The sequence below is a fragment of the Amphiprion ocellaris genome, chromosome 23 (assembly GCF_022539595.1).
Source record: "Amphiprion ocellaris isolate individual 3 ecotype Okinawa chromosome 23, ASM2253959v1, whole genome shotgun sequence".
NCBI lineage: Eukaryota > Metazoa > Chordata > Actinopteri > Pomacentridae > Amphiprion > Amphiprion ocellaris.
The window spans coordinates 5,805,058-5,817,111 of record NC_072788.1 but is presented as its reverse complement, the minus strand read 5'-3'; the positions used below and the strand labels follow the sequence as shown (position 1 = coordinate 5,817,111).

The window sequence follows — 12,054 nt, the reverse complement described above, 5'->3', positions numbered from 1 at the left end:
CAAGGATCACAAACATGCTCCTTCCGTCGTTCATTCCTCTCAGACTGTGGGTGCGTTCAGGGTTACAGTATATTACATGAACTTCATTAAAAGAAAGCTTGTAATAACTAGTACATATCATTCACGTTTCACAGATCTTGGTAATTGCATAGTCACAAGGTTTTATGCAACAATTCGAAGCTGTCATTCATTTACTGTGCATCGAAAAGTTGTTATGTTCCAAAAGTGTTGGGGAAGTAGCTTACAAAGCAGAAAAAAAGGCAAATTTTGACACAGGAGCTTGAGCTTGTAGTGGCACCACTTTAGAAGAACCATCTGCCTCATTCAAAGCTCAACAGATTACAGGGCTTTCCATAGAAAAACTACTTTCAGCGCGTTTGTGTGTGTGCCCACGCGCATCCGTCCAGCAGACAGCACTGTCTGAGGAACAAATAAACGTTCATTATCATCAGCCGTCTTTGTTTCAGTCCAGCCGCATGTCAAGGCTGCAGAAAGCAAACGCGGCAGAAAAGACACACAGCTGGGCGCAGGCTTTCCTTTAGGTTAGCGGATGCAGCTCGTTCCGGCCCGCTGATTGGCAACGGGTTGCTTCCCTGGGATAGGCTGGTTAATTAGTTAATTAGCTCCAGCAGCTCCTAATGAAATGCCTATACCGCTTCATCCTTCATCAGAGGAGGAGAGCCGGAGCAGCACAGGTGGTTAACGCACACATACACACTACCCCTCCCTCCACCCACCTCGTACATATTCATAGGCCTCTCCATCACATGCACACACCCATGCAGATATTCTTTAATGTGTTGAGCAGGGGAATATGTGCAAATGCTTCTCCATGTAAGGCTTTCAATTAAAAGACCAGGTGTTGCAACAGGCTTAAAGTGAAAGTGTATGTAGGTGTTTAAGACAGTAGTTCTCCAGAATTAACATGGGATTCGAAGCTCTTACATTCACAGCCTGGCTCTAAGTAGATTTAATTATTTACATACATGGATACGTCTCAGTGCGTGTAAAAAGAGAGCGAGGACTAAAGAACGTGTTTACATGTGAACCCTGTGTGTGTTTTTGGAGATAATGACTGTATAATTTTGCCTTTGTGTCTAAGAAGGCAGGTGGAGAAGAAGAGGGGGGTCGTGGCACGTAGAGCAGCCAGACTTGGGGGGGGGGGGAGCAGGAACTGATTCTCTCTGGGTCTGGATGTGTGGACCGGAGAGGAGGTGGAGCAGCAGAGGAGAGCAGGTGTAGCCTGGCTCTCACACTGCTCGCAGCATCTGTTACTGGGCCAGTGAGTTAGTATGATCAGCCTGTGTTTGGCATGTGTGTGTGTGTGTGGAGGAGAGTGAACTGCACGGCTGAGTGAACTCCGTTTTTCCCACTACTCACCCTTTGCTTTGTCCATTTCCCTCATCCCACTGCTGTCTCATTTTATTATGTGTATATACATGCGACTGCGTGTGTGTGCTCCTGTCAGGTGTCCTATCACCTCTGTCGTTATCTTACTTTTCCTACTGTCAATCACGGCTGCCCGGGCCAACCGTGCAGTTGACACCGAGCAGTCGTGTCCTTGACCTCACTCCCCCGAAAATGCAAATGATTTGTGTTGCCGTTCACATTGTTGTGTGTGTGTGTTTAAGGTGGGAATATCTATCTATATTTTGCACATCGTGGCGGAGGAACAATACGCACTAAAACGCTCATCCAAGAAACTTTCAGGCTTTAAATGACAAACACCAACATAATCGCTGTCCAAGGTGCTGAATCTGAGGCTGCAATGGGAATTCCCTGAAATGTGTGTTGCTGGCAGACAGGAACTAACAGCCATTTCTCTGATTAGTCTAAATATGTGCCTCATCTGCCAAGCTCACTCTATATACAGATGTTCAACAAATTAAAGGAAAAATGAGAATCAAAGTGTCTAAGGAGGGTGTTGGGCCTCGAAATGCCACCAGAACAGCTTTAATGCTCCTGTGTGTTGAATTTTGATGAACACCATTCTTTCTTGATGACTGTCTGACATATAAATCCAAAATCTCACGTAGGTGCTCGGTAGGGTTGAGATCTGGTGACTGTGGTGGTCAAAGCTTATGATTCACATCATTTTCCTACTTAAACCAATCAGCGACCCCTTATGCCCTATAGATAAGGGCGTTGTCTTCCTGCTAAAGACCACACCCATCCGGACAGAACTGTTTTTTCATAGGATAAAGGTGATCACTTGGAGCAGCTTTACACGGATTTGTGTGACCCCTCTCCCTAAAGAGACAAGATCCACTCACTGTAGCAGTCAAGCATTCAGGTTTTTCCTTTAATTTGTCCCCCTGCTTTAACTGATATGTAACTGACGTAGATTGCAAAGCTTTTTCTAATCTAGAGCCCAAATACTGTATTGTATTTGTATCATGTAGCATATATGCAGTCATTTATACTTTGTCCTTGATAACTTTAACTTTTGTAGCAATAATGTGGACATTAGGGTCCTTTAAGCCCTTCAGTACAGTACAGTAAAAAGAAAATGATTTTACATTGATAAAGTAATCCCCAAAACAGCTGTTCAAATATCAAACAGGAATAATATATGTGCTTTAAAACTTTCATTTATTGCTGTGTATAAATTATACTGGCACACTCATCAGATGTGATTGACTGGTCCGACTGTTTAAGAGAAACTGAAAATGAAAGGGGGTGCTTAGACAGTTTTATTGTGCTGCTTTCTGCCTCTTCAAATAGAAACACTCAATGTGACCCCATGTGTTTGTCCTGTTTGTTGTTTATTACATGGCTAGGAGCCTACATTGGGATTTACAGTTCAATTTAGAGCACTGTTAATCTTTATTTGGTAATCTTGAACAATGTGTACCTGGATCTGGGTGATCTCATCCAGCGTTGCTTTGAAAACCAGCCCAAAAGTCAGACAGAATACCCGAGAGTGAATATCACAATATCGGACTTCAAAACTTAAGTCTAAACACACTCAAACACATTTAAAAAGCCAGTTCCTCCCATTAGGTGTAACCTTTAGGGCAGAAATATTTATGATTTTTATTTAAACTGTATCTGAGTGTTGCATAAATCCACTCAATTTTTCTCTTTTTTTAGCTATTAAAAGTCTAACAGACTGCAGTCGAGGCACTGACATCAGCCCAAGTAGATTTGTGTGTAAAATCACACGAAGTGGGAATAGTTGTGAGGGAGGAACAGAACACCTGCCAGTTTACTCAATTGAAAAACCCTTTGTCTGTCGCTGATGTCTTCCTAACACATAACCAACAGGTGACAGCACCAACTTCACACTCGTTCTCTCAGGAATTTTGAGAAACGTGGGGAAATACAGGAAAGCACTCAGGAAAGCTCAAGGTAAAAAGGAAGGAAGCTTGTAAATAAAATATTTTATCAACAACAAAAAAGACATTTAATGGTGTAACATTTTCAACAGGGACACAGGAAAACATGATCCTGTTTGTCATTACATTACACAGAAATTAAAGCACAGATTTCCATTTGAATGAACGCTGAGAGTAACAAACGGACACATAAATAGCCTACAGTGCAGTGGAACATTAAATACACAGATCTGTAGAATCCTGCTGCCATATGTTAATTATGTCGTCTTTGTGTTGGCTGCATGCAAAAAGAGCTCAAAGGCTGAGACAAACAGCGTATAGCATACGGCAGATTCCAGATAGAAACGCTGACTGCTCCTCTCTGCAGCACTGTTTGTTTACACTCACTAACAGTCTGTCTTTGCGGGTGTCAATCTGAATGTAAAGATGCTAGATTGGCTCCCCAAACAATTCTGTCATCCCTGTGGGAGAACTACGTCCCCCAGTTAGCCCTGAAGCGCCGTGCCATGATTCAAACGCCTGTCATCCTTCTGTAATGATGATCCATCCGCAGCCATTACCAGCCCATGCTTTCTCACTTACAAAACTGATTGTTTGACATGTGAAACATACGTCAGCGTAATCTGCCCCATAACTCAGGTTTTAAATACACAGAGGCAGAGTTAAGTGGGAAAGAAACACTCTAGCACGAGCAAAAGAATCATATATCTCTATCTGGACTTCTTTTTTCAGGGGACCAAACCCAGAACGTTAACTTTCTTTTTCTTCCCATTATTTCTACTTTAATACACCTGCTGTTACACTGTTAGCAGTCTATTCCAAATCTCTCAGTATACACCAACCATCTACAACACGGAGCACAGACACTCCCTGACTTCTGAATTAGAGTCTTATGCAGTTTGCAACTACACCTCACAAAAATTTCAAATTATTTAGGTGAAAAATAAAAGGTTTCTGAGGAAAACCTCAGGAGATTTGGTTTTGCTCTTCTACAGTTGTGCTTGAAAGTGTGGAAAACATTCAAAACTTTCCACCTTTTTGCATAAATATGACAGAAAAACATCATCAGATTTTCACATATATAATGCCAAATGCAGATATGTAATATTTAGTCATTTTTCTCAATAAATGATTGACAAAGTGTAATATTTTTTCTCTCATTTGTTCAGTTGGGTTCCCTTCATCTACTTGTAGGAGTTGTGTGAAAATCTGACTATGTTACAAGTCACCTTTTACAGACATATAGAAAATTCAAAAAACCTGTAGCCCCCGATTGAAATATAAAGGAATGAATAAATTATAGCAGCTTCACTGACAATTCTTGATGATTGGATTCTTTGAGTGTATATGGACATGAAGCTTTTGAGCATTTATTACATTGCCAGACTGTTCTGAACATAGAGAGACGTCGTATCTTTTAAGGTTTCATTACCTGGATCATTTTTAAGAGAAGTGTCTTTGCAAATTGTCATGAAGACGGAACAGTTGGCAGTAAAAGGTTAAAACCCCATCTGCAGTTTCATAACAAGAATGAGGTGAGAGCGTACAGCAGCGTTGCAGCACTCAACAAGTTCCTGGAGGGTGAATCTATAAGAGGAGGAAGCAGCGTGAAGGTGGGAAAGCAGGCGGAGGTGAAGGAAAACATAGGAGGAGATAAGAAAGGAGGGCGAGAAAGTAGGAGGCGAGTCACGTGGGAGAGTATCAAGGCCACGGACGAACAGAGGAGAAGCAACGTCTGGGGAGCAATGAAGAGAAGTTGTGAGAGCTGTCTGAAAACATGTTTGCAATTGTGTTAATGTGTGTGTCAGTGCAGTAGGGCGTGTGTCTCACCTGCCCGTGGGAATGTGTGTCAGTCGGTGTGTGTGTGTGTGTGTGTGTGTGTGTGACGCAGGCCAGCTGAGGTGCTAATCCCCTCTCAGGAAAAAGTGGACCGGGCTTGTCCTCTTTCTCAAAGTCACAATCTATCCCACCCAGCACACGCACTTAAGACACCACAGTCCCCCTGTTCTCTCCCCTCGCACGGAGTCAATAGGACTTTGCTCATCAATTCTGCCGGGGGTTGCTATGGAGACTGAGAATAGTGCAAGCGTGTGTGCGAGTGTTTGGTAGAGGTGTTCGGCTTTGTGTGTTTGTCTTAATATGTTCTCTGGTCCTGTCGGGTCACTTTTAACAGTGGCGTCATCTCAAGGGACACAGCACCCAAAAATCACCCACTAAAGACCCCCCACTGGAGCCTTGAGCGGGCGTTTTTCACGTCCACATTTCCTGAAATCTAAACTAACAGCATGCGAGTGTGCGTGAGGCAGAATCATTTTATGGAGGATTCCTCCTGAGTGCAAAATATCCAATCCTCTGTGTGTGTGTGTGCAGTGGGTGCACTTTAGAGTTGGCTCGCCGTATTGAAAAATGTGTCATCTGTGCTGCGTGCACGTGCACAGACAGCAGCACTGAGCATATATAATTGTGCTCCAGATGAATGTGTGCTCTGGTGCACGCTCAAAAGCAGCACTGCAAGTTTTATTTTTAGCATCACAGGCAAATGGAGCCCCTCTCCCCCTCTCTTCCCTCCTGCTCTCTGCCCTCTCTCTCTCTCATCTCTCTCCCACTGTCACTTCTCTCATCTCTCAAAATCTCTCACCCTATACTGTGTGTGTGTGCGTTGATCTTGGCCACAGCATGCTCACACACACACACACACACAGCTCATGCTACGTACAGTATGTCGACGTAACTGATGCAGCACCGAAAAATGCTCTAAGCTTTGTACCGCGCTGTTCCACCTCTCTGCTCTCATCATCATTGTTAATGTCTCAATGAATGCATGGCCGCACTTTCGTCTCTCTCTCTCCTGCGCTCCATCCCTGTCTCTCGCTTTTTGCCGTGGAGGGATATAAAAAGCTCATTGGGGTGGAGGTGACGTATGTGCTGTAAGCATGCTTGTCGCTAAGGCAGCCCAGCCAAGGTCAAGTGCTCAGTGGCCTGGTGAAGCTTTTCATTACATATTTAACTCCGCCGAATTCCCCGCAGAGACCTCGCGGGAGAGAAGAGGCTGCCTGCTGCTCCGTCCTCCCCCCATCCGCCGCTTAACTCGCCCGTCTGGCTGCAGACAGGTACATTTCCATATTAGCATAAGGATGGAGTCAGGCGTGTCCTGTTATGTGAACGATTCCACGGTGGTTAGCGTTTGTTGGAGAGGCAGCTGTTAAATAAGGGTGTCAGTGCAGACAGACAGAGAAAAGATCACACCTCTTAATCAGCCAAATGGAAAAAAGATTGAGCTTTATCTTCCCAAACCTCTGTTATTACCATTACTGTCTGCCTGTGCTTGAGTTCTTTTTGGGTTTCCCCCCCAGTACTCATATTTAAGCTCTACCATGCATGCACAGATTCAAACATACAGATCAACCCTAGAGGAGAGAGTGATTCGAGCGCAAGAAACTAAATTTACATGGCAAATGGAAATCTGAAGTGACTAAATATAATCCCGAGAATGTTTTTTTTTTCCTAGATGACTGTTTTCAAATTTTAAATAACCCAAGGAAGGATTGTTTTTTATTCTTTTTAATTATGAAATAAGTCTATTGTCTTCTTTCAAGAAGTGGTTCTCGAAGGATACAAGTGTCTCTGTTATCATTATTAGGATTCTAACTCCCTAAACAGCATGCTGTAAAGGGTTAAGAATGATGGATTGATGGCCAAGTTGCTTCAAGTGGAAAAAAAAAAAAAGATCTAAAAAGGCAGCAAAGCACTAACCAGGAAAAAAAAAGAGCTGGAATATTGGTTAAAGGTAGAGTGGGCATCATCAGTGGAAGTGCGTTAATAACAGAGATGGGAAGAGTCTTTATATATATTTACTTTCCTCTTTAGGTCTGAAGTCAGGGTCGGTTATACAACAAGAGTTTTGTGTCATGCTAAAGAACTTTAAGAAGGAGGATGCTCAATACCACAGAACCTTCCTCCAGCCATAACCCTTGTAACCCTTATCAACGTGATATATTTTGTGGATTATTTAGTCTATGCAGTTGGCTCAGACCCAAAGAAATGTGTGTGTCATTTATTCAAAGTAATGGTGTGCTTCATTTGGTGACCTGTCAATGGCTTGGGGGATAAAATTACAGCAATATGTGCTGGTGATAGTCACAACAGCCACGCAAAAATTGTTCAGTGGGATGTTCCACAGTTTCATTTGAATGCATTAGATGCAAACCTAAAGCTTTTCATCTCTTTCACCCAGCCCTATATGATATATTTTTCTTACTTTCAAACGTATCGTGTGAAATGACCAAAAATAAACTTTAACTGACAAGTATTGAAGAATGAATCATGATCAATTATGGTCTGTGAAACTTAAGTCTGAAACTACTTAATTCTTTCTGTCATAGTTGTTCCAAAAACAGTTTAAAATATATGAGACATCTGTTGCGACAAGTGACTCATTCTTTCAAATGCAATGAACATAGACACTGTCATTTATTTTAATCTTACATACGCTATCCTAGTGCTGCAAATACTCACTATGCCCTAAATTATTTAGCATTTCTGTACATACAGTCTCATGTCTTGTGGGAAGAGCATGTAAGAGAAATTTATTGGTTTTGACAACCATATTTCAAGTCTGGCAGCAGAGAAATTAAAATTTCTGCTGCTCTCTAGATACAATATAGTCAAGGCATGTTTTAAAAGACCAGCTTTAGGACTTAATTAGCAGTAGTGCATTCAAATGAACTAAACTCCAGCTGTAATCATTTATATGATCAGGGTAATTAAATATCCTGCTAGATTGAAAGCATACGGCGATAGAAAACTTTGCAACCCTCCAAGTAATTTGTGTTAGGCTTAGTAAACCAAGACTGCAACATTTGACTCTTGCACTGCTGGGTGAGGCAGCAAAAAAACCACATCAGTCAATATGGTAACACAGCCAAAGCATCACTAAATCTGCACAAAATCATAGAAATACACACTGTATAGAGTTTACATTTCTCATGACAACATCTAGCTTCTGTATCAATAATTCCTGCACTGCCCTTCCAAATCGGCATGTCAGATTGCTGAGGCAAGACAGCAGAAACCATCAGACAGTGTTTCCACAGAGCAGACATTGATATGCATGAATGCATGCAGTTACACGTGCTTGACGCACACCACCTCTAAACACACAAATGCGCATTTCACACCCATACTGGCCTCGCTGTGTGTCTCTCTCTGTCAAAGGGAAATGCCATCCATCATATAGGATGCATGGGGCGAAAGATTACTCACATTTCTCCAAATCATGGCCAAATTGCTCTGGATGGCTCTCATATTTTAGAGATAGCTACAGCTGTCTCTTTGCATACAAATGACAAAGTCTCCCTCTCAATTTGCTTTCTCCTTGACTCAACGAATGTGATGAGTGTGTCACAGATAGGATGCAGAAAGAAGAAATAGTGAGGTGCCACCTGAGTACAGGAGAAAGAGAGATGTAAAGATACAGGGAAGAAATTTACAAGTCAACAAAAGGAGAGAACAATGACATATATTTATATATATATATATATATATATAAAAAAGAAATTAATAATTTATCATAATCTCTCTTCAAATTCAGTAAACAACTTGGAGTAGAAGCTGATACTTCGGATTCATTTTGTCATCTCTGAAAACCAAACTTCCAGTGTTGGTAATCCACTTATTTAGATGCCTTCTGTACAGGATTATTTTTTATCTATCTAGTACTCAACGTTCTAGGCTCAAACTGGCATAAACCGACACTATAAAGATAAACTCTAAACTCAGTATGACTAAGCTGAGCTGTAAGACTTAGCCTCATAAGCCCATTTTATAGCAATTAACAACTGTCACAAATGAATTTAACAGATCTGATGATGAACCCCAAAAACTCTTATGTGATTCAGTCATTTGGCTAGATTTAAAAAATCCACTTTATTAGATGGTGAGTGGTAATACCGTACTAGGAAAAGTAATTCCTTTTGGAGGCAGAAACACACACCAGAAGCATTAATAATTCCCCTGTTAAACAGAAAAAGAATGTGCCTTTAAGTTCAGTAGATCAAGCAGAGACTGGAGAGATTGTTTCTATTCTAATTCTATTCTTCCCAAAATTCCAGCCGATGCAGGACTTTATTTAAAAAATAATTCAACAATAGGAATTAATTTAGTGAAAACAATTGTATTTTTTACATATTAAGTGATTGCCATTAAAAAAACATAAGAATAAAAAGAATATTTTTGCCCTGCTTCATGGCTCTCTGGTAACAGTCATATTTTCACTACAGTTCGTTATTCACATGAGCAAAAACGCTGATAACCTCAACAGCAATGCATTAAAAAGCAAACGCTGAAGGTAATTATGCAAATGAAAATCTGTCACCAATGTAAAAGCCGTGTAAGTGCTCTAAAAAAACAACACAGCAACGTCCTTCAAGAGAGAAACAAAACAAATCAAAGCCAGGCAGCCAGTTTTGAAACAGCTTCCAGGGAGCCACTCTCTCCTCAGCTAATGAAATATCTAATGCACTTAGTTTCCGTTAGTTAGCACCTGCCTCCTCCGAGGCATGTTCCTCCTCTCCAAGCTAAATTACTTGGTCTCAATGGAGCTAGACAGAGTGCGGTGAGTAACAAAGAGGAGAAGTCAAGTATATTTTCAGAGAAGGGATGACGAGCTGGTGCGGGAGAGCTGAGGAGGCAGACGATGCGTTTTTTGTTTTTTTTTTCAAACCTGACTGTGGCAGATCTCGCAGTGACCCGAGCAGATGAGGTACAGCGTACTACATTTGGCCTGTAAAGCCACTAGAACCACCTTCCAAATCCCTGACTTTCACTGCGCTGGTAGTAACGGCTCAAAAGTGCCTCATAACCAAGCCTCCTTCCACCAAAACGCTCTGTAAAGGTGTTTTCCTCTTTACAATCCTTACTCTTTATGCAATGAATTATACAGCTGCAAAACAGACATCTAGAGGTTGGAGGCTGTGGGAGAGGACATGCAGTTAAAATGAAGAATTGTGAGGTGCATTTCTGTGTCAGTAAAAATGCCAGATCTGTATCTGATTTGCATGCTTGCTCCCGTCTTTGAATTCGCTCTCATAAAGGCTCTTTCTATGAGAGTTACTGGCAAATGCAGGACCCGGTCGCCAAATAAATAACAGAATGATAGGCACACACGGTGGAAAGAGCATAGGTGGTGCACGAAAATAAGTCAATAAATCTTATTTCAATTAATCTGCTTAAACAGAAATAAAGAAATACAGATCATACACAAAGCACTGATCCCTGGATAAATGTCACTGCTTGTAGTAAGCAAATTCTGGTGCCAGTTTGTGACCTTTATCTAATTAAATTGAATGATCATGCAGTTATTTGACAAGATTGAGAGGAGTCGAGATGTAAATATTCACTTCTAAAGTTGAATAGCAAAAACAAAATCTGGCTTTACTAAACCTGACAACCGCAACCCGGCTAAGTTATCACAAAAAGCTGTTTTTCTGACCTTTTGTATGCAGATGTTCACATGAAATAGGTGATTTTGGCACCAGATGACCAACTGCAACATGAAAAGAGCTGCGCATTTGGGAGAAGAACAAACTACATTCCTAAACTAAGATAAAAAACATAATAAAAGCAAACAGCTGCTGTAGCCAAAGCTAGGAAAGAAGTCTGGCAAAAAAGTCAACAGTGTTAATGTGTAAGTTAATAGGCTTATCAATATCACTGCCCTCACCATTAAGGCAGCACTAGATCTGACTATAATTACAATTGTGTATCACATTAAATTAATGTGCTGCTTAGATGTAGACTATTATCATGGTGTGTGAGACAGTTTTATTATTGTTTCTTTATTCTTTCAGCCCTGGTCATATTTAACAGTCAGGGGAGCAAAAAAAGAGCAAATATAAAAACATCACTCAAAGCGGTGAGTAAGTTTCCTGCAAAATCTTATCAGGTCAACAAGCACAAGACATTAGTCTGAGTTTTATTACACTGCTATAAGACCAAGGAGAATCTGTTAGCTTATATCTCATGTCAGTTCTTGTCATGGAAAGCCAAAGATTCTCTCAAAACTGTTCCTTCAGGGGACAATAGTGTAATTACAGATTTACAGACTCCTCCTCCTGTTAGTCCTTATTCAAGCCTGACTGTTGGTTTCTGTGTTTAAAATACGGGCTTTTTCGAGTGGGGTGGTTGCAGTGACATTCAAAGAAAGTGAAACAATTACACAATCAGAGTCTTTAGATGGGAATAATCGACAAAGGAAATCGGTAAGAAAGTGAGCTCCCATGATGAACGCAAGCACCGGGAGTCATTACATTGATGAATACTATTGATGTCATCCATCATCGATTTATTCAATTCAGATGTAACAAGAAGAATCTGCTGTGAGACATTGACTCGTATGTGCACACAAATGACTGTTTTGGTGGAAAGATGTGGTGAAGACAATGAGTATCAGTGTTTAACCTCCATATGCAAGAGACAGAAGGTATCCTGGTTACTCACCAAGCACACCGAGGCGGTAATTCATGGTCACCACGATCACGTTGCCGTAGGCGGCGAGGACGCTGGCGTCAAACATATTTCCGGTTCCTTCCATGTAGGAGCCCCCGTGAATAAACAGCATCACGGGCTTCTTCCTGCGGTCACGAATATCTACACACACAGAGGAGAAAGCAGGAAACAGAGAGCACGAAAGAGAAAAAAGTCAATAACTGTATTTACG

The 12,054-nt window shown here is 41.3% G+C and overlaps 1 protein-coding gene across 2 annotated transcripts in view; it reads right to left on the bottom strand.

The window, feature by feature from the left end:
- The window catches only part of nlgn2a (neuroligin 2a), a 210,581-nt gene that overhangs the window by 59,067 nt on the left and 139,460 nt on the right, over window positions 1–12,054 (bottom strand). For both annotated transcript variants that reach the window (XM_023274808.3, XM_035950297.2), the window contains one exon: window positions 11,835–11,984. In XM_023274808.3, coding sequence (XP_023130576.1) covers window positions 11,835–11,984 — 150 coding nt within the window. The remainder of the gene's footprint in view (window positions 1–11,834; window positions 11,985–12,054) is intronic.